General features: G+C 39.6%; 3 protein-coding genes across 4 annotated transcripts in view; all 3 read right to left on the bottom strand.

The window, feature by feature from the left end:
• The window catches only part of LOC109963732 (retinol dehydrogenase 12-like), a 10,891-nt gene extending 9,110 nt beyond the window's left edge, over positions 1 to 1,781 (bottom strand). The window contains exons 1-5 of the mRNA XM_020606483.1: positions 1,768 to 1,781; positions 1,386 to 1,501; positions 843 to 998; positions 651 to 755; positions 96 to 305 (exon numbers count right to left, since the gene is read on the bottom strand). Coding sequence (XP_020462139.1) covers positions 96 to 305; positions 651 to 755; positions 843 to 998; positions 1,386 to 1,501; positions 1,768 to 1,781 — 601 coding nt within the window. The remainder of the gene's footprint in view (positions 1 to 95; positions 306 to 650; positions 756 to 842; positions 999 to 1,385; positions 1,502 to 1,767) is intronic.
• A 1,859-nt stretch (positions 1,782 to 3,640) lies between these two features.
• Positions 3,641 to 16,017, bottom strand: tnfrsf11a (tumor necrosis factor receptor superfamily, member 11a, NFKB activator). The gene is made up of 10 exons (XM_020606468.1): positions 15,623 to 16,017; positions 11,786 to 11,864; positions 11,298 to 11,423; positions 10,096 to 10,242; positions 9,925 to 10,012; positions 9,682 to 9,758; positions 9,278 to 9,385; positions 9,086 to 9,135; positions 8,036 to 8,978; positions 3,641 to 5,168 (listed from the first exon to the last, which is right to left on the bottom strand). The coding sequence occupies exons 1-10, from the start codon at positions 15,695 to 15,697 to the stop codon at positions 4,885 to 4,887; spliced, it is 1,977 nt and encodes a 658-aa protein (XP_020462124.1). The 5' UTR covers positions 15,698 to 16,017; the 3' UTR covers positions 3,641 to 4,884.
• A 3,456-nt stretch (positions 16,018 to 19,473) lies between these two features.
• The window catches only part of relch (RAB11 binding and LisH domain, coiled-coil and HEAT repeat containing), a 34,617-nt gene continuing 28,034 nt past the window's right edge, over positions 19,474 to 26,056 (bottom strand). For both annotated transcript variants that reach the window (XM_020606453.1, XM_020606454.1), the window contains exons 25-30: positions 24,448 to 24,511; positions 24,190 to 24,328; positions 23,951 to 24,067; positions 22,227 to 22,315; positions 21,569 to 21,639; positions 19,474 to 20,398 (exon numbers count right to left, since the gene is read on the bottom strand). In XM_020606453.1, the coding sequence (XP_020462109.1) occupies positions 20,278 to 20,398; positions 21,569 to 21,639; positions 22,227 to 22,315; positions 23,951 to 24,067; positions 24,190 to 24,328; positions 24,448 to 24,511 (601 nt within the window). In that variant the 3' untranslated portion in view covers positions 19,474 to 20,277. The remainder of the gene's footprint in view (positions 20,399 to 21,568; positions 21,640 to 22,226; positions 22,316 to 23,950; positions 24,068 to 24,189; positions 24,329 to 24,447; positions 24,512 to 26,056) is intronic.

The following is a 26,056-nucleotide window of genomic DNA, read 5'->3' as shown; positions in this document are numbered from 1 at the left end:
GAAAGAGACAGAGAGGGAGGCAGAGAGACATAAAGACAAACATGCATGGTGCATAATCTTGTTCTCTCTCTCTGTGTCACAAAAACACACCCTACCCTCAGTCCTTCTGGCCAGCTCTTTGGTAAACAGGATGTTGGCAAGCTTGCTCTGTGCATAGGCCCTGACAGGGTGATAGTTTCTCTCACCACTCAGATCATCAAACTGGATTTTGCCCATCATGTGAGCTACTGATGACACGTTGATGACCTGAGATGGGGCTGAGTGCTTCAGCAAGTTCAGTAGCAGAAAGGTCAGGAGGAAATGACCTGAAAGGGGAGAAAATGGGTGGATGTAAAGAAAAAAGGAAGCATTTGAGAAAAGATTTGGAAGAAATAGATTTATAATCAATTGTAAGAGTAATACACAAAGGTTTTAGATATTGGTTCACTGGTCATGATGAGAACAGACACCAAAATGAGCTGATTGATTATTTGTTCTATTAATACATACTAATACTTCCTTTCTATTGTGAAAAGCTGTGAGGGCCTCCCTCAGCTGCCTGTGAAAATGTCACAATAAGAGGTCCCCTGAATTCCTTGTGACACCCACACCATTAACTAAACTCAGCAACAACCTTCCAAAAGTGACTGTACTTCTTCAACATCTCCTACCCAAGTGATTGACTCCAAATTGCATCTCAAATCCATCCACTGTCTTGGCAAAGGGGCACATAGCCACACCTGCATTGTTGATGAGGTAGTGAAGAGCTGTCTCAGCTGCAAAACAGAATATTTGTTACCAGCAGTGCAGCCTTTTTAAAATTTCATATTGTACTCTTAATTGCACGTATGTTTGCCACCCACTGTTGCTGATATTCTCAGCAAACTGGTAGATTGATTTGATGTCAGCCAGATCCAGCTGCATGACCACAACTTTGGCTTCTTTCACCTCTCTCACAATGTCGTGAGCAGCCCGCTCTCCTTTTGCCATGTCTCTGCATGCCAAAATCACCCGTGCACCTATGAAGATTGATATTTCTTAATGGCAACTGTTCTTTCATGTGCATGCATGCTGAAATCTGATCAAGGCAAGGTGATGTTGAGCTTACTTTTAAATGTTTTTTCTCTGAATGTTTATGGCAGTTAGTTTCTAGTGTTGTTTATGTGTGAGTGTCTTTAGTGTTATATAATTTTTAGCTATCTTATATTTAAATCGGAGTTGGTTTCTATGCTCATGAGCATTATGCATTTCATTAAATCCAACAGTTTAATATTTTAATCTTTGTTATTCTATCCTCAGGTTGTTTGGCTTAAAATGTTTTTCATTAGTTATTCTGAACAAAAGAATATGTCAGTAATACTAAAAGCCTATAAGTGGTACACATCTTTAAATGTCTGTTTGCTTGCCTCTGCCAGCCAAGTCTTTAGCTGTCTCTTTGCCAATTCCAGCATTGGCCCCAGTTACTATAGCTGTCTTCCCCTCCAAACGCACATCTGAAAACCACTTTGGGAAAAACAGAGACCTGAGGAAACGGATATGAAGGGTTAAATGATTAGAAGAGAATTGAAGGGGATATTAAGAAGAAACCACATCATGTAAAATGATAAAAGTCAAAGGCTTTCAACTGACCTGGCAACTTTACTTACATCTTCTACAAATACATTCTAAATTCTGCTTGGCTTACATCTGCTAAACTAGTACCACATTACTAAACATTTCTAAAGAGAAAGTTTTATCTCATCTTTTTTTAGGTGATGGTATCCTACAAACAAAAGCTTCTTACAGTACCTGACTGCTTCCATTTCTCTAGTTGATGATAAAACAGCAATATCCCTCATAAAATCTGAGTGACGCCTTATTTCACTGATATTGTTTGAAGACTCCAGTCCAGAGAAACAACAGATGATGAAAATGAGAGTGTGAGAGAAAGAACGACAGCCTTATTTGCCCTTTAAATTATTTAAAGCCCACCGGGAAGTCATTATTGAATACAAATCCTCTTTTGTTGAAAGTGTGTAATTGTACTAATCAGTTTAAGCAGAACTGCAAGATGGTTCTTAGTGAGCAATCACACGACATGTGCTGTAGTACATTAGAAAGACAAAGAAACAGGAAGCTGAACTTAATTTTTTAACTCAAATGTTACACAACAGATTGTTGTCGTTATATTATTTTTTGTTTTTTATTTAGTTGTTAATCTGCCTACAAATTATTATTGCAAGTATCTGTCTGTGGTGATATTTTACTTGAGTAGAAGTAGTAACACTGCTTAGAAAAATATTTGTTATATGTAAAAAATTTTAATTGAAAATTCCTTCAGAGGTATAGAAGTATTGCACCAGTTGGTTATACATGGACTGTAAACAAATAAACAAATAAACAAAAGGGTATTAAGCAAAGAGCCCTGTCTGCTTGCTTTCTGATGATTTGAGCTGAAGGAATTCATCACATTTATAAGCTCATTATCATGTCTCACATGCAATAATCATTATCTGAGAAGTACCTAGAAACTGCATTCGCCACATGAGGAACCAGTATTAGAAAGATCATGAATCGTAGCTGTAGTGGTCGTCTGTGCAGCAGAGTCTGCAGGGGAAATTCAAAACCTGCATCCGCAGGTGAGGCGACTACAATTTCAGCATTTCACCACTGTGCTTTCTGGTGCTTTCCACAGGAAGGTCTAAGTTATCACTGAGCTTTGTGTGAAGAACTTATCCTAATTACTGACTGGGTTGACGGTGAATGTGTATTTGGTCCTTGAAAGGGCTGAAACATCTCCCCAGTGGATTTCACCTCCTTTAGAGACTTCTGTTTCTTTTATTTTATTAACTTACAAATTGCATGTGTGCAGTGTTACTGGGTCATGTGTTTGCATTTGTAGAAGAGGAACACCAATTTTATCAAAAGGTTTTAGGAAGAGCTTATAAAATTGTGACAACCTTGTTTTGTCCTGCACTGCTTTTGATCATTTTTACTTGAGATAAATTGTCTTTCTCTATGTTCCTAATGTGCAGTCACCACTAGGGGACGGACTGTAGCAAAATGCAGTACTTTAGGACTTACTGGGCATCTTTCTTCAAACCAGGGATCCTTTTCTCACACATGGAAAGCTAAACACAGGCTGAAATTATTTAAATCTACAGTCAGGTACTGTGTCAGCCAGGACTCATGTAAACCATGTGAAAGCTAGTCATAACTTCCTGTTTTCACAAACAACCATAAAATAAGCTGAGAGAAGATGCACATGTATACACACATATATAAACATAATACTGCTGACCCAAACCAGGCCTAAATGAGTGCTGCCAGCTCCTCTCATGTGGTCTTCCTGTGACGCTAGCTGGTCTCACTGTTAGATCAATTTCTCCTCACAGCTGCTCGCCATCCCCAGGCCAGATAAAAAGCTGCCTGTTTGTGTGTCTGTCAGTACAGGGACAAAGACAGAGAGCTCTTGCCACATGTGTAATTAGCATAGTTTCACAAAGATTACAGATCATCTTGTGGATATAAATGATTCTTTCATTGTAATTTGTTGACTCCAGAATAAGAAAGTTGGCATAAAGAAACCACAAAATGCAGGATAGAAGCTGTCCCCGAAGGGATTAAATGCAAAACATATTTAATTTGAATCAAAAATATTATTTCAGTTTCCAGATTGATTCATGTATATATAATTATTTGCAAGGCTGCATACATATGAACAGTCCCTTTTAACACCTTGAATGTGTGCGTTTGGCATCTCCACTTAACTTAACTCGTCCATATCACTAATCAAATGAGAGGAAGCAACAAAGGAAATATTCATTCTCATTTCACAAATACATTGTGTTTTTTTGTCTTTTGAAATATATACAAAGATTGATCACATATGAATCTTTGGAAATATTACATAAACAACCTATTTAGTAAAATTATTTAAAACAAAACATTATAAACAGCCTGATAGTTTTACTTTTCTTCATTAATGCCTGCACTTTAAAACACAATGAAACATAACAAAACCAGTAATAAAATAGCTTATCAAATGCATAGCATTTTTTTTTTTCATAAACTGCACATGTGGTGCAATAAGAAGAGAGAAAAGTCGGCACAGAGGAGAACCAAGCTTTGTACCAAAACTGGATGTCTCCTTACTGTAAAATTGCTTTTGTTAGACACAACAAAACAAAAAGGGGGAAATTAAGATTTAAATGTTAATTTAAAAAAAAAAAATCTTTAATTTGATGCAGAAAAATCTTAATGTAACTAGTACACAGAATTTTTTCATATAAAAATTTGACAAAATTCTGTGAAACCAAACAACTATATTTACATGGATATAGTGTATTGTTATGTAAGGAAACTATTGAAATCATCCAAATGTCAAATTGAGAGTCCACAGATTTTAAACTGGGCTATTTTATAATGAAAAGTGCCCTATAGGAAATGTAGCAACCACTTTGTGTCAAGGTCCAGCTGAAGTTTTCATACAATCATGAAAACATGGCGTTCTTCCAGTCTGAACTCTGACTCCACATTCATTTCCCAGTTAAATTCCCTATCATTGTCAAGAACATGGTGGGTTTTCTTGAATGAAAACTGCAGCTTTCAACTGAACGTTGAAAAAAGAAACACCAGGGATGCCTGAGGCAAGATTCAGTAACCAATGCATGAAATGGGACAAATTTATGTTAGACTACATTCCAAAAAATACATGGGCTTAGAATGATAGCTTCACATTTTTAAAGGTTTCTTCTTCAGTCTACTGACCAGTCCCCTTCCTCTCCTAGTTCTTGTATGGAAAGCTGTTGTAGTAGGACATAATTATTTTGTAATTTCATTGGGAGCTAAGATTTATACGGTGATGCAATGCCTATCTGAGCTGATCGCTGTGCTGACTGATAACACACAGCTACTGGTCAGTTTTCACTTCCCCACTGGCTGCTCCTCCATCACTTCTTGGACTGGCAGTGTCTCCTCCTCTCGCGAGGTGATGTGGGAAAAGTCCCCTTGTGACACCAGGCTGCTCTGAAAAAATGGAGCCGTCTCAACGGCCTCTTCTTGGACAGGGCTTCCAAAGGCATCATCCTGCCCTGCCCCATCACTGCCAAGAGATGTCTGGCTGACATAGACAACGACAACGTCGCTATTGAAGTTCATCACCTGACCACTGGAGATGAAGGTGGTACTGTGGTTCCTTGACACCTGAGCTGAATGGACAGAATAGAGATTGTGAAAAGTCAAAAACACATAAACACTAGGAGAGTGGTTAAAAAGTGAGAAAGGGACACAATTCAGGGTTAATAATTGCCAGAGACTTTCAATTATTAAGCATTTTTTTATATATAAAATGGAGTAAAGCACCTACACTTTTGACTTCAAGTGGGCCAGTGTGACTAGGCCCTGGTTTTACAGGGAATGAATCAGCATTTCCTATTCTGGTGTAGAAAATGGCAAATGCACTGACCCATTGTTGGAAAATGTGCACATTTCCCATATACATATATATATATTAATATATGTGCATATATAAACTAAATCTTGGCTAATCATGGCTGGCAAATGGACAGTGGGAGTAATGACCATGTAGAATGACCACAGAAAGAGGCCACAGCTACATACTGTAGGTTGCCATATCATATCCTTTTTGTGTTTTTGTTTCAGTGTCCAGCACTTTTTAGTGTGAGAATCTGAAGACGTCTATAAAGAGAAAGGTACAGTTTGACTCCTCCTAACTTTTACTTTGTCCCATAATGTCTCTCCATAAGAGAACTTTAAATTGCTTCTCTCAACTTGCCTCTCCAAAGTGTTTCCTGCCTCAGACTCACTTGTTCAAACTTGTACCTTTCTACTAATGTCCATATACTGTTCACTGTGGATTTGAGCCAGTCGGGTTAATTAGGAAATAAACAGTGTGTTTTTTGTTATGTAAGCCATCAGTCACCACATAAATCCTCTGGTTCCCAATTCATCCAGCTGCTTGTCTGTCTTTCCAGCAGACAGCCCACCTTCTGTGACTCACAGCTCATGGCTCGTCTACTCACACAAACAGTATTATGTCCATACACACACACACACACAATTGCAGTAAGCAAAAAGGCTCTAGAAAACACTTTGACTTGCACACACATACACTGAAAGGCACTCTTAGCCCTATAAAGTTGTAAATCACACACTCACAGAGATGGGGACTTTGTGTTCCCCAGTCTGAGCCTTTCCCAGAATACCAGTCTGAGAGGTCTACATTGAGACAATGTCACTACACCACAAGTTTGAAAACACAGCTCCATGGAATCTGCTTGGGTTTCTTCTGTTTATGTTTTCTTAATACTGAGCTGATTTTGAGAAATTGTAGCAATACAAGTTGTCTGACAGGGCAAAACTGAACAGCAGTAAAAATCCTCTCCTGTCCAACCTCTATGAAACCCACACTTGTATCCAGTTCTTCTCAAAACCTTAATTATTTTTCACCTGGTTAGCAGCCAGGTTAATTCCTCAACCAGCAGGCTAAATCTGGGTCATGAGCACTGTTGAGGTGCCCCTGAGTGGCCAACACTAGGGCTGATGTTGTGTACTGGACAGCTTCTGTAAGTGTGAACTATGTAAGACCTGGGATTTAAAAAAAAACATTTCAAGTGGAGAGGCGACACCTCTGACCCATTGCCTAACCTTTAAATAGCATGGATGGGAAGTTGATTTAATCAGCTCCCATTACTGTATGATGGGAAATGGTGTTCATTTCAAGCCAGCCTGTAATTAAAGTACCTCGTCATCAGTGAGAGTCCAAACAACTTTGTGTGTGTTTTTTGTTGGGCAGGCAGGGTTATAAAAGTATTACTCAAGCTGCACACATCTTGCTTCAATTAAAGCTGTGGTCACTTTGCACAACCCTACAGAACTCTGGATAAACAGGAGCTTTGTAGATGGGATAGTTCACACTGACGGACACACACACTATGTTAGAATGTGGTTCTGGTGGTTCACTAGCTAATCAAACACACACATACCGTATTTCTGCTCCCTGGGTGGTCTCCCAAAACTCAGGGTCCAACTATCAATACCGGCATTAATAAAACATATTTCTTTGAAACAGTCACACAAACTTCTTATTTTTCCACTGAAACCAGTTCCCTGTTACAAGTTGTGCTCAATGTGTTCACCTAATGAGACCCCAGTTTGAGCTAACCACTGTCCCGAACCCGACTGCTCTCATAACACTGCTTTTATAACTAACCGTAACCACTCAGTATGTCAAGCACAGTACACAAATATGTTTCCCAGAGATTTTTCTTCTTTTTGGCAGTGTGTAAAAGCCTCTGTGAGAACAATACAAGTCCAACCATGTGATAGTAAAACTTCCCATTAAAACCAACACCAATTTCATTCTGTTATTCTTAGTGGCTATGTATCAAATCACGTATGGGTGTGGTCCTGTGGCAACACCATAGTGATTACCCACAAAAACAAAGAACGCAGAATCCTCACAGAGCACAGCCACTGCACGTTGAGCACCGACACCGAGTGGCTGTAACATTGTGATATTGTCAGTCTAAAAATGGCTTGGCTTTCTGGGAATCACACAGTATTGTCATGTGAAGTTATAAAAAAGTGTAAAAATAAAAATACTAATGGAAATACTACTTTGATTTTGTAATGGTAAACTCTGATTATAATTATGAGATCAAAATGACTTTTAAGTTTAAATTTGAGATAGTAAATCCAATTTTTAACAGTTGAAAGCACAACTTGCACCATTAGATAGAACCAGCAAGTCAAAAGTATTATCTAATAACTTCAACTTAAAAGTCATGATTTTGGCTCAATTTTGCACTTATTCTAATAACTTTTTTGAAATAAATTTTTACTTTTTTAACTTAATGACGTTAACTTCTCATTGTTAATTGTCGCAAAGTCTTCACATAGGTATTTTCATTTTTGTCATTCCATATATTTTTGTCTTTTTCTGGCAGAAATTGACTTACACTTCCAGACAGACATTTGGACGCACATTCCTGTTCAATTCAAAGGGAAAGTGAGTGGTAGTGTACATACAGAGCAGTTTTACATGTTCATCTACCTGAATTAACAGTTGGTTCAGCCAACTGACTATGGAGGCTCTCAGGTGAACACTCCAGTTTTGACTCCTCAGAAGAGAGCTTGTTTCCACTACTGTCTTCCCAGAAAAGTCTCTGGCCTTTCTCTGGGCTCGAGGCCTCCAGGGGCTTGTCCATGTAGAGATCTCCAACAGATGAGGAAGCCACCAGGTGGCTGACAGAGGTCATCGCAGAGGTTGTACTGTCCTCTGTTGAGGTGGTGTCTGTGCTTGCCAGGCTACATAATTCCTCCTGTTTAACCAGTGACCTGTCAGTCAAGTGATTTTTGAGCCTCGCTGTCACCTGAGCCTGGGACAATGGCAGGCGCACTTCAGGAGATGGATTGGATGGAGGGGCTGCTGAGGAGATATGGAAGAGGGGAGGTGGAAGAGGAGGAAGAGATGCACAACCTGTCTCACTCTTGGACAAAACCATCGTTTCTTGATTTCCACCACCCTTTTCTCCACCATTATCTACCCTTACACTCTCACTCTTCTCTTTCCCACCCTCATCTCCACCCCTCTCTCCGTCTAGTCCTCGGCATGAGCAGGTGCCTGGCGTCCCGGGGCTGACGGCCTGGCTACAGTCCTCATTCTCCCCTACTTCCAGTGGCTCACAAATGGGAATGACACACACACAAGAGCCTGCCAAAAGAGGAGGCACGCTCACAACGTCCTCTTCTTCTGACACCTCCTCTGGTTCTCCAGACCCTTCGCTCTGATCCTCCTTCACCGTCTTCCCATTAGTCCCCTCTTTTTCTGTCAATTCCCCTGTGAAAGGCAGCGAGACCTTTATATCAGGATCTGAAGAGGGCAATGTGCACGAGGACTCATCTGTGGGGTTGCGTGGTGATTGGCAGATGAGTTTGGTTGTCTCACATGGTGCACATTTGGGACCTCCACTGTGGTAAAGAGGGGCCAAGGTCTCCTACAACAACAAAAACCAAAAAGTAAGCAATATAATAAGTGAGACTACTTGCAATAAATTTGGTTTTTGTGTATGTCCATTGCTTTTCATCTGAAATTCCACTTTACCTGCTGTATTCTAGTCCTCTTCAGATTTTGAACACAGGATCGCAGATTTACTAGACAAAGAGACAACATATAGTACCTTAATAAAGAATAAAATCCAGGGGCAAGTCTATTTTGAACCAATGTCTGTGATGTCACCTCGTGTAAAAACAACAACTAGGAGAACTTCACGGTTCAAACGGGGCTGTAACTTACCAGACAGTAATTTCAGTTTGTCCTTATAACAGAAGAGGAGTAGGATGAGGAGGCACAGAACAGTAATGACAGACAGAACTGAAACTATAACCCAGGAGGGTGGTGCACCTGCAAGAAAGACAAGTCACTTTTGTACTCTACTGTAATGGTGGAATGAAAATACTCATGTAAAGTACAAATATCTCAAAACTGCACTTAAGTACAGTGCTAGAGTAAATGTACCTGGTTACTTTCCACCGCCAAACAAAACTATACAAAAAATCAGATATGAGATTTCTCCTCTATTTCTTATGGCATTTACTTTAAATAGCACTCCTAATTTACTATAGTACTTTCATTTGAGTAGATGTTAAATGCATTCAACTGTATGGTGATAGTCTGTTCTGAATATGAGCAGGTCTTACCAGACACAGGTAGTCCACACACTGCGTCGGCTTGAGCGCTACCTGGCTGTGTCTCACTCCTGCCCTCAGCCTTACAACTGGGAGAGATGAAATCACAGAAACACAGAGTGAAGAAGAATTATCATCATCACCACCATCATCACTGTCATCATCGTCAGCTGTCAGTGGAAGCTGGTGTCCATTTCCTTTAACAATGTCAAAGATTCCAGGCTAAAAACTGTGCATGTGTGTGCACACACTTACTTAGTCCAAGGTTTGCACTGTTCATGGTTGCCAGCAGAGAAGAAACCCTTAGTGCATGCAAAACAGTCCATCCTTCCATTAGTAGACTCTGGAATTAACAACATATATTACAGTCTATCTCTAAGTGACATCCCGCTGTAATATGAAATGTTTTGTCTTTGCATGTCTCACCAGGGTCCACTCTGAGTCCTTGTCCAGGATTGCAGATGGGTATGCTCTCACAGAACTCACAGTTGATGGGATGGCACTGGAGTGGGGGGCGGCAGCGACACGGCTCCTCTGCCATGAGATTTTCAGGCCTCTCCATAAAACCCTTCACTGGAGGTCAGAGAGGGACGGATTTTAGTGCACAGGTACCACATCCCATTTGAAAACCCCATTCCACGGGCTGAAGTTGTATCTGTGTAGCTGCTAGTTTTTAAATTATTTTAAGTTCAAATCATCAAAAGTGTAAATGTGAAGATTTTCTATGATGATCAAAGCATTTTGGGTAAAAAAGAGAATCCCCAAACAGAGGTTATATAGTAACTTCTCCAACAGTTTACATAGGGACTGTTTCTTCTGTAGAACAAAGCTGATCCAGATGACGCAACCTGATCTCCAGCAAACTGAAGCTGTCAACATGGCCAAATACAAGTGGGGAGAAGTGATAACTTAAGAAAAAACTTTATGAATCTACAACCGAAATAACCTTGGAAATCAACTTTCAATTTAGAATTCCAAGTCCAGTTGATTTCCAAGGTTATTTCGGTTGCGGTTTACTATGACCTGGATGACTGAGAATCTGCACAGATATTTTATGAATCTATTATAATTCATTTACTTAACTATTAGTGATTTGGTTGAAACATCCCTTTAAATCAAACTGAGGAAAAACTGTTCTCTTGCATGAAACAAGGAAGCCATGGAACACAATAATACAACACAGGCCTTTACCAAAATACACCGCAGACCCTTTTTTGTGTACGTTTGTTTGCTTTGTGTTGAATTCATGGTTCAGGAAACACTGAATTCCTGTCCATGCATAGAAACAGACATATCTTTGCACTCAGGCAACTACACTACCTACACTAACCTGTATTACTTAACCTTTCATTTACATCAGTTATTAACTAAGAGTCATTCAAGAAGTATTTGGATTTTACAGAAAATAAAAATGTAGTGATAGCTTTGTTGATGCTGAACTCATCTAGAAACTGTGGATCGGTATGCAGCAGCTGACCTGTTTGCTGTGCAGAACAACATTTAGGTTAATAAGGCAGAGTAAGTACAGTACAGAAAAATCACAGAGCCACAGCAGAAGACAAATAATTTATGGAGTTAGTGCTGCTGTGCCATGAATTTGAAATCCTTGTTCAGGCAGTGGTGCTGACCTGGGTCACAGAATTTCTGCTGGAGACAGCGCTTCTCATCAGTCCAGTCAGACTGGTATTCACCACGGCTACATCGAACACATTTAGTTTGCTGGGAGTCGCTGCAGTCAGAAAACACACGGAAGCCTAAAAATGTGAGAGCGAGAGACAGAAGGAGAAGGAGAAAGATTGATTCAACAGTTCATACATAATCACAGTAATCACAACAAACCTAATGCAAAAGAAAAAAGATGAAGGAAATTGACAAAATTAGAGCTCTTTCCTCTTAGAGGCTCATATATCTTTGTGTGTGTGTTTAGACATACTTCCTCTTTTAAATTAGAATCTTTGTGAATGAAAATCTATTTTTACTTTAATGCTTCCACTGAGTAATCCAGATATGCAGTATGCTGACACAGCTTCCTAATGTTAGGGTTCTGGTCTAGGAAATGCATTATGTCAATGAGTGTCCTCACAAACATAGAAAAATGAATATGTGTGTGTGTTACCTGGCTGACACTTCTCGCAGCATCTGGAGCTTTTTAAATATTGATTTTCATTGCACTTCAGAGATTTGGAGACCACATGCTAAAAATATTAGGAGACAAAATTAGTTTTTTGTTAGCTTAGATTTGTATGTGACAGGAACACATGACAACTAGTACAAAAGACACTCCTGTACCTTTTTACAACATATACAGTATTTAGAGGTGTAAAAACAATCTGCATGAGTGCTACCATCCTTTCTCAAGATTATGAAATCTATCACAGTTTGCTTGATGAAGAACATCGGGTTTCCATCAGTGCTTTACATTTGCCCTCAGCGTATGACACACTTTACCATGGACATCATTTCTCTGTCTTTAGTTGGTCTTTCAGATCTTACATGTGATATTTTGGGATGGCAGTGAGTAATGAGAAGAAGAAGAAGGAGGTTAAAATTTTTCCAAGAAGACATGCCCAGGAATTCTTTCCACACTCTTGGAAGCACCTGGCCACAGCATCAAACAAAAAAACATACTGAAACCAGTAGTAGTGGATTAAAATAAGAACAAACAACTGGAATTAAATGCAGTTGTGTCCGGTTTGCTTAAACTCAGCTGATATCATCTCGTGGTCCCCACGAGATGATATCTTCTGGCCTAACTTGCTTGATGCTAGATTTTTTGCAATTATTCAACACTGTGCTATAGCATGAGCATGGAGCGCCACAGGGACGTGAAGGTGAACAGTGAAACATCTGTGCATGTTTTAAACAATAAATCTAGTATAAGCTGTAAAGATAAACCACACAGCCAAACACACACATACAGTACACACTGTACACACCCTGCAGCCGCCCTAATTTAGAGGCCACATTGCTGAATTAGAGAATGTAGCTGTTATGACAGAAACTGTGCCAAAGCCACAGGGTGTATATATAAATGTAGAAAAATACAACCTATAGGCTTGACTACACTTTGACCTCAGACCAGCCTCTTTATTTTGCTCATTCATCACTTCTCAAAGATTCTTTTCCCATAAAATTATGCCCCATTTTTTTTCCTACTGCCTCATATAGATTCACATATATTTAGGCTGTAATAATACTGTAGCTGGTCAGAATCTCTGTCTTGACTATGACTGCATCATCTGTACCCTACAATTAAATGTTACTTTATATTCATGCATTGTTGAAAACAATCTTTATTCATTTACAAACGTACTGTATGCCTGAGTTTCGCTCACTACTAAATGCAGACTACCACTTCAATTTTTGTGGTTTGAACTGATTCTAACAACAATTAAATTCTGAAAGACCTGCTGGATTCTTGTTTTCCTAGGCATTACATTGAAATTTTAAAGACAAACAATAAGATCGGCTTAAATAAAAAGTAAAAACACTGGCGAGTGTTTACACAGTTTCCTCTGCTCAGCCTCTCGCACATCAGCCAGTCTTTGTTTTATCATCTAAACAGAGGGATAATGATACGCAGCGCTTATAACTCAGACTGCAGCACTAATGAGGACCATGTGCTGCAGTGCACAGAAGTGACAGAAGGAGGAAAGGTTCCCATGCTGAGAGGTTTATGTCTTTTATAAATACTGTAGACAGACAGATAGAAATGCATTCATTAGTTACTGATATTCTGTGACTTCTCTTTTACTCATCTCTTCCAGGCTGTTTTATTTAACTTTTAAAAATCCTTCTTCAGTTGTGTGATCCTATCAAACACAACTGTGACACAGAGTACATTCCATTTGTTGTCGAACTATGTAAGAATTTGCATAACGGCCTCAGCAGCCAGTGGCGCTGAGCCAAGAGAAGCATGGTGGGACTTTTAGGCCTCTCGGGATTTCAGCACCAAGATAAGGTGCTATAAAAGCATATTGCACAACTTCTGATTCTTTGTATAATATTTGCAGCATGCTAGTTCTTTAAAAACAAATCCTTTTGAAGTGCAACCTGCATGAACTGTTTTGATTTTATTGTTATGAAAATCTCATACTTAACTGATAAATACTTACAAAAAGTTTTAGCTTTAAAATAGTTAATGGTTTATTACTCAAATATTAATCAAAAGAGTTTTAATTTGCTTGCCACTTTCTGGTGCCTGTTTTAATAAACTGGCTGTGATTCTTTTACGATCCAGTATCAGGTGACAGAGAAAAAATCTCTGCTGCAAAGGAACTTGTGTATTTTACAGTCATTACAGCAGAAACAGTGGCTTCTTTAGAATAAAAAGAAGAGCTAAAAATTACCAGGATCAGTTAGTGTAACTGCCATGGGTGAACAAACATGTAAAGCACAACTTAAAGAAACTTTTAAAAAGTTGGAAATAAGTCCCTAGACAACTTGCTTTAAGGGGACTTGACAGAGCTTAGTCCAGGTGTGTTACAGACAAACTAAAGGTCTTACAACAATTATAATTCCTTGTCATGTCTCCACACAAAGCTCTGTTGTTTTTACAACGCCATGTGCTTTATCTATCAAATAAAATACCTTTGCGTTCTGGAAATGTAAAATCAAATCTGCATCCTGAGGAAATGTACTGTAGTCCTATTGCTCAAGAGAAGGTAGATAAAACACTGATTACTGATGTAATGGTGACTGGATGGACAGATGGAAATACAGACAACGAAAAATTGTTTAAAGTGAAGCTGGTTAAATATTAAATGAGAGAAAACTGGGGAGAGGTAGTGACAGATTGTTAATGGGTGGATGAAAGAAAGGAGGACAGATGTTTAAATGATGGCTTGAGAAGCCGGCCAGTTAGAAGTACAGGAGCCAGTTGGGCAGGCATGAAAATTAATTCATAATATACTGACTTTAAGGTTTCAACATCTTGAAGTCATTTTGTATTGCTCAATGTCATACATACACTACGAAGTGAATTTGGAATGGATTGTATGAAGTGGTTGCAAACCAAGAAAATGAAGGGGAATTCTTTGGGAATACTGTGAGTCAGTAATGTCGAGACCCTAGTAAGAATAAGCCAAAGCCAAAGGCTTGCAGTGTCACCTTAAAACATAGATGGAAAAAGTTGTTCTTTCTGCACACTGACTTGTTTCCAGGCACCATATCTGTTTTTGCTGCCTCTTGTTACCACTATTTGAAAAACCCTGGGTTGAATTTGGCAACCTGTGTAAAAAAACATCTTTCTTCAGTGTTTGCATCTCTGGATCTCTGGACAAGATGCAGTGTCCCACCTAAGCATTCTCTCTAACACATTTTGATGAAGCAGAGAAAACCAGGAGAAAAAGAGCCTCTGTTCCAGCCAAAGTCATAACAATGCTGGCCTACAGTGATACAGGCAAACAGGAAGTGATAGATCACTGGTGCCCAGCAGTCCCACCACTACAACCACATCCTTTAAACTGCTCCACCTGGGCACAGTTAGCTGCTTGGACTAAACAACATTCACAATAAAATGCCTGTCACTTTTCCTCTCAAACTAAATCGTGTCAGCAGAGACATGGTTTTACAGTATGACAGATTCCATCCGTGTGCTTAGTAGGGAATAAAAAAAACAACGATTACACCTCTGGATCCCTGTAGGACCGTTACTGGCCCCTGCTCCTCATTTTGAGAACCTGGCGGGTGTTTTGCGGTCAGAATGGGGGACCTGGACTCGACCCAAACACAACTGTTTCCAGTCAGTGCCCAGTCAGCCCCCCCTCCCCGCCGAACACATCTCTACTAAAAAAAAATAAAATAAGCATCATCCTCGTTGGCACTGCCAATAAAACCTGACAGACCCTGTGCATAAGATACACGGCAATAAAGCAAGTATCAACTACCTTAATGTTTAAATACATTTTAAATGTTGCAATTAGGAAAATGAATAGCATAAATGTGCATTTACCTGTGCGTACAAGGTGATGAGCACACACGTTATCCAGCCTCGGAATATCCAACTAGTTGAAAAGTTCAGTCTCATCTCTGCTGTTTAATTAACACTGTTTCTGAGGTGGACTGTTCTTACTCAGCCAAGAAGGCGACTCTAAACAACACGATGCGAGTCTTCTTCAAACTCCCTCACAGTAAATGTGGCGAAGCCTCCACACTTTGTCACAAGGCATTCTTGCGCCTTCGTTCCCGCAGCTGAAGTTCCAAACGCTCCTCTCTTCTCTCTTCTCTCTTCACCCACACGTTATGGAGAGAACTGCAAGCAACAGCTTGTGAAAAGTGAGTGCGCAGATGAGGGATAGCAGGAACTCCTCCCATGTTGTCATATGTAGAGAAAAAAGGTTTACCCATCGCGCTATAGAACAATCTTTCCCTCGGAATTAATGAATGTATGACAATTAGTGTGCATGCTTGTTGCCGGTGATCTCACCGTGGTAGCATGAAGCTTTTTGCGCTGGAATTTGGTTCCATGACATCCAACTTTAATGTTTAGTTGCCCGATAACATACATAACTTATTTGCAAAGTTTGCCAAGTTACACTTGTGTGATTGGCCAAACAAGTGGAGCCCTACACACTGTAGACAAAGCATGTGGTCACTTTAAAAAATGTCATATCTCACATGTGCCATTCATCATGGAAGAGAACAGGCCGCTCTCAGCATAGTTCCTTGAATGTGGGCTGTGAAACTACCACTGTATTTTCTAAAAAAAAAAAAAAAAACAGCATAATTTACTGAGGTATAGTACCTCTGTTCACAGGAGAGAGAAAACGCACCCTCTGAATTTGCATTACAGGTTACACCAAACCTACTTTGGCAAAACAAGAGAGTTAAGATTTAAGAGGTTGAAGAATATGTTCTTTTCAAGATGACAGTTATGCAAATATTAAAATCCATGTGTAGGCCTCCAATGGATAAAGCCAGGTTGATTGGCACGAGAGAGGAGAGGTGAAGAGAAAGAAAAGAGTTGTTGTTATAAACAAGAGCGACTAATGTGGACTAAGAGATATAAGAAACATGAGAAACTCTTATAAAAAGTCATTATTCAGATTACAGTATGTCATAACAATGTTGCAGTTTCTGGGGTAGTGACTTTCCAGATGTTTTCAGAAAAATAAGTTTATCCTGCCAAACAATAACTAAAAACATCAGCCAATCATCTCTTAATCACAATATGCAGAAATGAACTTAAGGAAATGTTTAAGCAGTGGAGAAAAATAAAGAATAATGAAGGTTTTAAGCTGAGCCAAATGAATGTAATGGGTTCTGTGTTCCCTCTGTCTCTGTTCCTGTAAAAACATGCTGAGAGAAGCTGTTTGTGGTGGAGCCTCTGCAGCGTGCACAGTAGCAATAAGGGTGAGATTAGACTCTTTTAGCAATCACAAACCTTGACTCTGAGTGCACACATTCATACTGCGGCCACCCCCGATGACAAAATTAAACTGGCAGCACAGACAAGACCCTGTTAGGCCCCACTTTAAACACAGAAGGCTAAGTGTAACTTGCTCTGATGGATCCACTGCAGCTAGATGCCATGCTGGTCTACAAGCACTGCAATACAAATGACCTGGATCAGAGCACAACTGTGTAGCTGTGTACGCAGCTTGTGTTGCTTAGCATCACTTACAGCAAGCCAATGTAAAAATGTAGATGCACAAACACACACACACACACACACCATAAGCAGCTGAATGGTTTCCATTAATGTAACACACACTTGCTCCATAGAAGAAAGCAGCCACAGCCTGTTTTGGTACCAGGATTTTGGAGGAAGCTTCAAGGGAGAGGTCTCCCTTAAACACACTGAAAAGTACACAAGCCAGAAGAACACGCACACAGGCCTCACATATACACAGAGTGGAAAAATAAAATTAAAGCTGTTCCGGTGGTTTTAGGATCGGATCTAAGTTGCTTCTGCTTGCTTTGGAGACATATGTGATCCGTGAGTCACCCGAGTCACAAATGTGAGTCAGAGATGCCGGCTGACGCCACTTACACACACAAACAAAATGGCAGGATCATTTTTAGGAACACACACATGCATATACAGAAACACAGGTTCATTAGCAGATTTGCAAAAGCAAGGGTCTTGACAAGAAGAAGCAAAGGTGGAAAGTAATTAAGTACATTTACTCAAGTATTATACTTAAGTACTATTTTAAGATATCTGTACTTTACATGAGTATTTTAATTTTGTCCTAGTTCATACTAAATTTATTTGAAAGCTTTAGTTACTTGTTGCTTTTCCAAATGAAATGAATACAACAAAATACAGTAAAATCATGACGTTATTGATCCTTGGTGTAAAATTCAAAAGCTGCCTAGCAGTATGTAAAGTGCAGAACTTCAAAAAGTATATACGGTAGTTAACTTTACCTCCACCTTTACCAGTTGCAACAATAAAGTGATGTATACATCAATAATGTAAACTGTCATTCTGCATAATGAAGTAAAGTATAATTTTATGCTAATGCTTTTGTATATTTACTTGTAACAGAGTATTTTTTTACACTGTGATATTACTACTTTACTTAAGTAAACAATCTTGAGTACTTCTTCCACCACTGACAAACACTTTTAACACAAAAAAGATCGAACCTATTCAAGTTGAATGTAAATCACACATATCAGACACACAGTTGTCCTTCTGTAATGCATTTCCTAGCGTCTTACCCCAACCTGAACCATCACAATTAAATGTCTAAACTCCAGTCCTTACACCAAGACAAACCTAACCACAAAAATACATCTGAACCGTCAAAACCCACTGAATTTGTGAGGACTGGCCAAAATGTCCTCGTAATGATGCACAATAATTTGTCCACACAATGTGATACACACATACCGCCACTCCTCCCAGCACGTATCAATTATTTATCCACCTGGGGAGTTATCAGTGCTGAAGGTTGAATATTAGCCTGAATATGCAAATGCTGTTCTTTATCAAACGGTGTTGACTAACTCACATAATGTTCAACCACTAGATGAGTGCAGCTCCACAGGCCTGTCCTGACCCATGTCTATTACGAACACTTGATTTCACTACAGGTCAGTCTGGACTGTCTAAAACCTGCCAGCTTCCACACTGAAACCGCAACCACTGACGTTTAACTGCCCCGATAAATTCCTCAAGTCTCTCTGAGGAAAGGTACATTTTTTTTGGTCTGAGATAAATTGCCTCTTTATGTCTGAGAGATACTGTAATCTTGACAGCAGATCTGATCTTTTGTCTGTATTTATATGGAGTAAGATCTTGGGAATGTCCCGTAAGATGGACTTTGGTTTGTGGTACTAAGTAGACAGTTGACCACATCAAAGGGTAGCAGGAGTGTGTCTGTCTGTGAAACCGCTCCGTTTTACTGCCTTCAACACCTGCCGACACTTGATGCACAGTCAGAGCTTCGCACCATGATTGACACTTATTATATACAAGAAAAAGTCTATCAACATGCAGACATTCAACGAAACCGCCAGAAATCCATTTAAATACACAACTGATCTCCATCTTTTATTACACCATGACACTAATTTCAAATATACATAATGAGTACCATCTTCATTAGTTCAGTGTATGATACAGTTATTTACAGTTTCTCCTACACCATTATCCAAAAAGAACAACAAGAAACAGAATCAAATACCCACATAAGGAAAAAGAAGAAGAAAAAACCCCGTACAATTATCAGAGACACTGCAACACAGACAGAGGATGTGCCCAACAGAGAGGGAATCATTATGATCAGTGTTTCTTCAACTTCACATTGCCAATATATATATATATATAAAGAACAAAACAGTAAAGTGAAGTGCAAATTTCTTTGGAAGTTGGAATAAAGTATTTTTCTTCATTAAGACATAAATAAGTTATAAAACAGAAGCCATTGAAACAAAATACCAGAGATGGACTTTGAGGAAATAAAGGCGAGACAATGTTTTTTAGCTTCAAGTAGGCAACGCTTCTGAGCCACACATCCACATTGTACAAGGCATTCCTAAGACGCCCAGAGCCATTTTGTGGTTCAAACTTTCAGTTCACTCACATACGCCAGTTAATGCAGCTGTCGGCTCCAAAATGGTGTTAAAATTCTAAATGAAACCCAGCAGGTCATGACCAGAGTTTTGTATAAGATGAGACCTGTTCTAAAACAAGTAGTAGTGCACTGAAAATCTAATTCTAGATACGTTCATGTCAAGTGATATCCAGGGAAAACACACCCCTTGATATCACTTTGTGGTGAGTTTCAATACTGTTCAGACTTTTTGCTCTCACTCTCCATTTACCCTGAAATGAAAACATTACCAACACTGATTCATAAAAGACTTGATGACTTTCTTCATAATTATGAATTCAGGGAGAGAAAATAATGCAGAGGGGAAAACCTCAGCTTTCACTGCAATAAACACGGTGCTTATAGACAGTCCTGCTGCACTGGACACTTTAAATCAACTTCCAGAAAACCTTCACTTCTGGAAACTGAACAAACATCACACTTGACTTTTTTTTTCTACTTTAAGCTGAACCGGTGCTTTGCCCAGTAAAATGACACACTCCCAGAGAAAGCAGGGTTTTGTCAGTTAGCTGCGGTGTTTGACCAGTCAGTGTCAGTGGGATCACTTCTTTCTCTGGAAGACATTAGCCAACATGGCACCAGAGGTGGTTAGCTGGCCCATCTTGCTTAGGAACTTGGTCTTGGCATCCTCGCCCACCAAGCTGGAGGCAATGGACATGGAGCTAGGGGAAAATAAAAAATAAAAAAAAACAGGCTTTAAAGGTTGTATTTGGTCATGAACAACCAAAAAGGTTTAACTACATTTGTTTTCTCCAATCATTTTTTTGTTTGTGATTTTCTTTCAGCCCACAGATGTTAATAAAGAAGTCAATCCTCTACTATGTCAATCTTTACTTGTTTGGAAAGGAAAAGCTGTTTGCCAATAAAGCCCCTCCTGTTTTTTTACAGTCTAACGGCTTTGAATCCCAGCTTACTCAAAAGAGGAACTTGCCGAGTGCCAAGCTGTCCTTTTGCTCAACAGAAGGGCAAACATTATATTTAAAACAATATATTTATAACACACACACACACACACACACACACACACACACACACACACACACACACACACACACACACTTATGTTTATTATCACAATTTCATATGTATATATTTCTGAAATGCACAAAGTATTAAAACATTTGTGACTTAAGCAATAGAATGTAGTGGTACCTACAGAGTAAAAATAAATGTCACCTATTTTAAATGATGCCACTTAAAAAGTGGGATGTACCAACCACAAGCTATCAGGATGGCCACATTAAGAAAATCTGTGTCTTAAAAACTCCTTACACTTGCGGTTAAAAAGAGGATCCAAACTGTCAGTTACTGTAGGAGAATTCAAAACGACTTGAAGTCTTCTGGCACCAAAGCAGAGATTTTAACCTCAGAGCTCAAGTGATGGTTTTGGGGGGGAACACACCCAAAACTAAGCTTACTCTGTATGCACACACACACACACACACACACACACACACACACACACTTCTATTTTTAATGAGCCCCGAACACATGTTAACAAGACAGGAGACACATCTTTGGAAGACACCCACAGTATGGCCGACGTCGCAGCTCTTAGCTTTACAAAAACAACAACTCTGATGTTTTTCTCCTCTCCCCTTATGTGAACATACCCACATGAGTGAGGTTCCAACACATTTCGGTTCTCCATTCCCAAAGCCACAATACAGTCCTAGACCCGGTACTTTTTAGTGATCCCTCTTCTCACAGCAGGACTACTCCCACCCTCCAAATTCTTCCTAACTACCACTTAAAAGCCATCACTTGCTGCTGCCACATACAGGAATGATTTCAGAAGAAATGATGGTGTGAATAGGACTGATTGTTCTCACCCTTGTGCATCTGCCATTCCTCTGTTTTCCACCTTGATTTCACACTCTTTGATCATAGAACTCAGAATCACCTGTGAAGCACATGATGGAGACAGATTAACCTAAAATGAGGTCTTTATAAAAAAGGTCTCTATAACCCAAATGTCATGATTTACTAAGAGATTTCTTTGGGAATGCTTTTACAACACTTAAACACCATGCTGGAGTGGTCCTAAACAGGGTGTGGGTCTAATTCTGTCCCAACATGACAAAATAAAGACCTTGTAAATATCTGCATGAACATTCCAGTTCAGAAAATAACTCCTGTCTTAGAATCTGGTATGTACAGTACAGTAGAGTTTCCAGACAAGACGGATGTGCAGAAAGGAAGAGTGTCAGCTGACTGTTAGTGTCCCTGGGAAAATGCTCACATGAAGTTTTGAGACACAAATAAATATAGTAGGTGAGTGTTTGCATGTCTGAGAAACAGGTCAGACTGTCTGTCTACCATTACTGTGTGAGATCCTCTGGGAATAAGAGACAGAAAGAAGGAGACTGTCTGGCCCATCAGCGCACGGGTACATAGATATATGCATGTGCGCATTTTACGTGCTAGAGTCAGTGCATGGAATCCTCCCTGTGCACGTGAGAGTGCATGCATTGTTTTGCATCTCCTGACCTCATGCTCAGGAGAGAGTTGCTCCATGTCGCTGCGGAGACACCTGAGGCCAGGCAGGAAGTGGTTGACCATCACCTCCTCAGAAATGACTGTGCAGGACTATAAGGAGTGGAACTAAAAACTGTGACAGTTTAAAATGTCAGCTGATTCACCACGAAGGACGATGAATAATCGTAACTACTGGATTGTATTAAATATGGGAAGCACAGAGGTTTCTCTTCAGTATCTGGGCTGCAGGTTTCAGAAAGCCCAATCTTTGTGCTCCTTTCAAAATTGAAGACAGATCTGTAAATGAAAATATGCAAAGAGAAAAACCATCCTACTGAACTGAACATAGCTGAATATACAGCCCAACAAAGCTGATCGCTGCCATAAACAAGTCAAAATGCATGTAGTTAAAACAAAACTCTGTAAATTGTAATAACCTTCTTATGTATAATTCCCAGAACAAAGATGTCATGTCTTATCTATATAGAAATTCTTGTTTTCCTTATTACATGTGTAGACACACACACACACACACACACACACACACACACACACACACACACACACAAAAACAAAGAATAAAAGGTGGTTTCAAGGCCACACAGATATAAATGCTGTTTGGGCAGTGCTTCCAGGAGTTACCAGATGGGTGGAGAGAGAAAAGAAAATTTGTCAGTGACTAAAAACAACACAAGCATTATTGTATAAACATTCTTAAAATAACTATTAACACATGCCACCAAACTAAGTAGGCCGACACAAATTTAAATTGTTAGCGCAACATTACTTCACCCAGAACTGCATGTGTTCTACCACCTGTCGGAGCCAGTGGAGCTTTAAGGGACACAGGATGAATAAATCTATATTTCTGAGCAATGGGAATGTAAATCTTGGAAGAAGAGAAAGAAGTGCAGTGGGAGGCAAAGAGTCTGAGGTTAGAGCTATACCTCCTGGACACTACTGCACTGTGAAACCACAGCCTGACAAAGATCCACAAAAATGAACCTCAGACCAGCAGTCCACTATACATGTGTGGAAGTGGGTGGTGTGGGGCTGACAGAGGAGAAAGACTGGAGAAGAACGACAGAGCAACGGTAACAGAAATGTGAGAACTATACTTGGAACTGTAACTCAAGACTGAAGTTGATGTTCAGTCCTTTCCTGCTCTCACGCTCTTTTCTCCCTCTCTCATCCTTTCCTTTGCTTAACCATCCCTGTAATTACCTCTAGCCCCAAAATGGAGGCAAATGGAGCTTATTTTCCTTTCTCCTCCTGCCAAATGACATGCCAAACTCTGCCAACACACACAGTGAACCACAAACTCAGGCACTGGGCCCACGCTGATACACGGCACCACACAGTTACACAGACATGCTCAGAGCACATCTGGCCTGTGCAGGTAGCATCTGACCAGTTATTCTAACAGCCTTCCCACTGGCTCACTGTTATGACAGTCAACAATGAACCTAGGCCAAACTTTACACTGACTTCTAGTAAATCCTTTGGAAATACATAGATTAGAGTTGTTAAAAAGAATAAGTGCGCTGATCTCTTGGAAAACATGGACCACACATCTTCCCTAGTAGGTTTCTCAGTGTAATCTAACTGCAGCAAGTATCCGTATGTGGAAAGTGTTATGGCTATAAATAAAAATCTTTTCACGAAAAGTAAATCCAGGATGACCGGTACAAATCCTGACTCACACAGACCATTAAGTACGACCGATAGAAGGATACAGCAACAGGAGAGGGCGCTGTAGGCCTCAAACAGCTGAGTGGCGATGTCGATCCTCTTGCTCTCCACTGTCTGACTGTTGTTAGCCAGCGCCAGCTTGTGAAGATGTGGCAGCACGACTAGAGAAGAAAAGAAAAACACAGACAAAAAAACAAACAAACATAATACACATGAATGGCAAATTAAAAGAGAAAAACATAGATATGGTTCAACATTGGAAACATCTGTATCTTTTACATACACTCATCCCTAAAGCGTGGCTCAGCATTAGGTCCGACTCTTCCAAATGTCCTGATGATCTCCATGTGTAACGAGTGCTGATCCTGGTACTGAGGATCTTCCAGGAATGACGCCAGCTGCATTTTTACACGCTCCAGCAGCTACACATATGAACAAAAAGTGACAGTAGTTTATATGGTTTGAGACCATTTGTAAAGTTACTGATTGAAACTGTGTGCTTATTAGGCATCTGCACAATTTGACATTTATTGTTTCCTACCTCTTTTTGTGTGACAGTTTCCATGATGGTGCCAAAGGCAGGAATAGTGGATATCCTCACTGAGCTAAAATCACCAGGAGAGCAGGACAATTTTACCAGTCACTGTCACTGTACCACACTTTTAAGTTGTCTTCATGTTTTCAATCAGAATGACAAGAATTAGAATAAGTCAAATACCACTGGCAAAGACTTAGAAGGTTTGTTTTAAATATATGAAGTAAAATTCCAGGTTTTAACATCATTAAGGTGGCCTCGGGTTGTGTCTCATCGGTAGGGAGGCAACCATCATTCTTTTTAAACAATACAATTAATTCTAACATTTACTGAAATTCTACATTTTAATGCACATTTTCAATTACGATAGCACATCTACTGCTGGTTAAGCATTCATACTAAAACCACAACAAAGTACGAGTTCTTTGCTCTAGGTTTTAGCCCAGTATTGTGATTACACCGTAATGACATGCTCATAACCACAGTGATGACTGAGGTGGATGCTCACAAGCTATACTGCCAGATTAAGCTCTGCATTCTGCCTAAATTATTTCTGGACCAGAGCTGTTAAATTAAAACCAAATGAACTGCCAGTGCCCTGACATATACACCAATCAGCCATAATATTATGACGACCTGCCTAATATTGTGTACAGCTGGCTGGCACTCGTGACTCTGCAGCGCACAGTGCATCTTGTGTGAATCTTTTTGCTTCTGTAGTTACTGCCTGAGAAAGCATAAATTTGTCAACCATGCAACAATATAAATGTTGTTAAAGGGGTGGAAACTGGTGGTGAGGACAAATTAGAGATACTTTTTATACCAATTCAACAGCCTCATCACTCTAGGTGTGATATCACCACTACAGCCCCAGACTCTTTCTCTACATAGGGACCAGTGTACAGTGTTTCTCATTTTCAATTTTCAACCATTTTAACAATGATTCAATCAATATTAATCTTTTAGTACAAGTGGAATTTAAAAATGGATTGTGTGGTAGGTCAACCTCATCAGTGAGCCTGCAGCCTGGGAAATGCTCTGACCCAGTCATCAGCATCACAGTCTGACCCTTGTCAAAGTCACTCACATCCTTATGCTTGTCTGTTATTCCTGCTTCCACCCCATCAACTTTGAGGACCAAATGTTCACTTGCTGCCTAATGTACCCCACACACTGACAGGTGCCACTGCAATGAAATAATCAGTGTTATTCACTTCACCTGACAGTGGTCATAATGTTATGGCTGATCAATGTAAATCCCATATAAATCCTCAATATTTGACTAAGAGCTGCAAATTGGGCCTCACTCTAAACACTATACTATATTCTTGGCTGAGCAACTGTAACAGTGATCATCTGATCACTAATGACTTAACTTAGATCAGTTATTGCAAATTCCTAAATCCAATCAGCTCATGCGCTCTGAACCATCAAAGATATGAAGGTAAACAAAATGATGTTTTCCTACCATCAGGTTCCATTGTAACATGAAAAAAAGGTCAATTTCACAAATAATATTTGACTGGTGGTATATTTACACATTAGTTATATAACATGATTAGTTTATAGCCATTGAACTAACAGCTTATCTAACCACAGAATAAAATGTAATAAT

The sequence above is a fragment of the Monopterus albus genome, unplaced genomic scaffold, assembly GCF_001952655.1.
Source record: "Monopterus albus unplaced genomic scaffold, M_albus_1.0 scaffold78.1, whole genome shotgun sequence".
Classification (NCBI taxonomy): Eukaryota; Metazoa; Chordata; class Actinopteri; order Synbranchiformes; family Synbranchidae; genus Monopterus; species Monopterus albus.
Note: the sequence above shows the minus strand (reverse complement) of the source record. Positions and strands in the feature narration are given on the sequence as shown.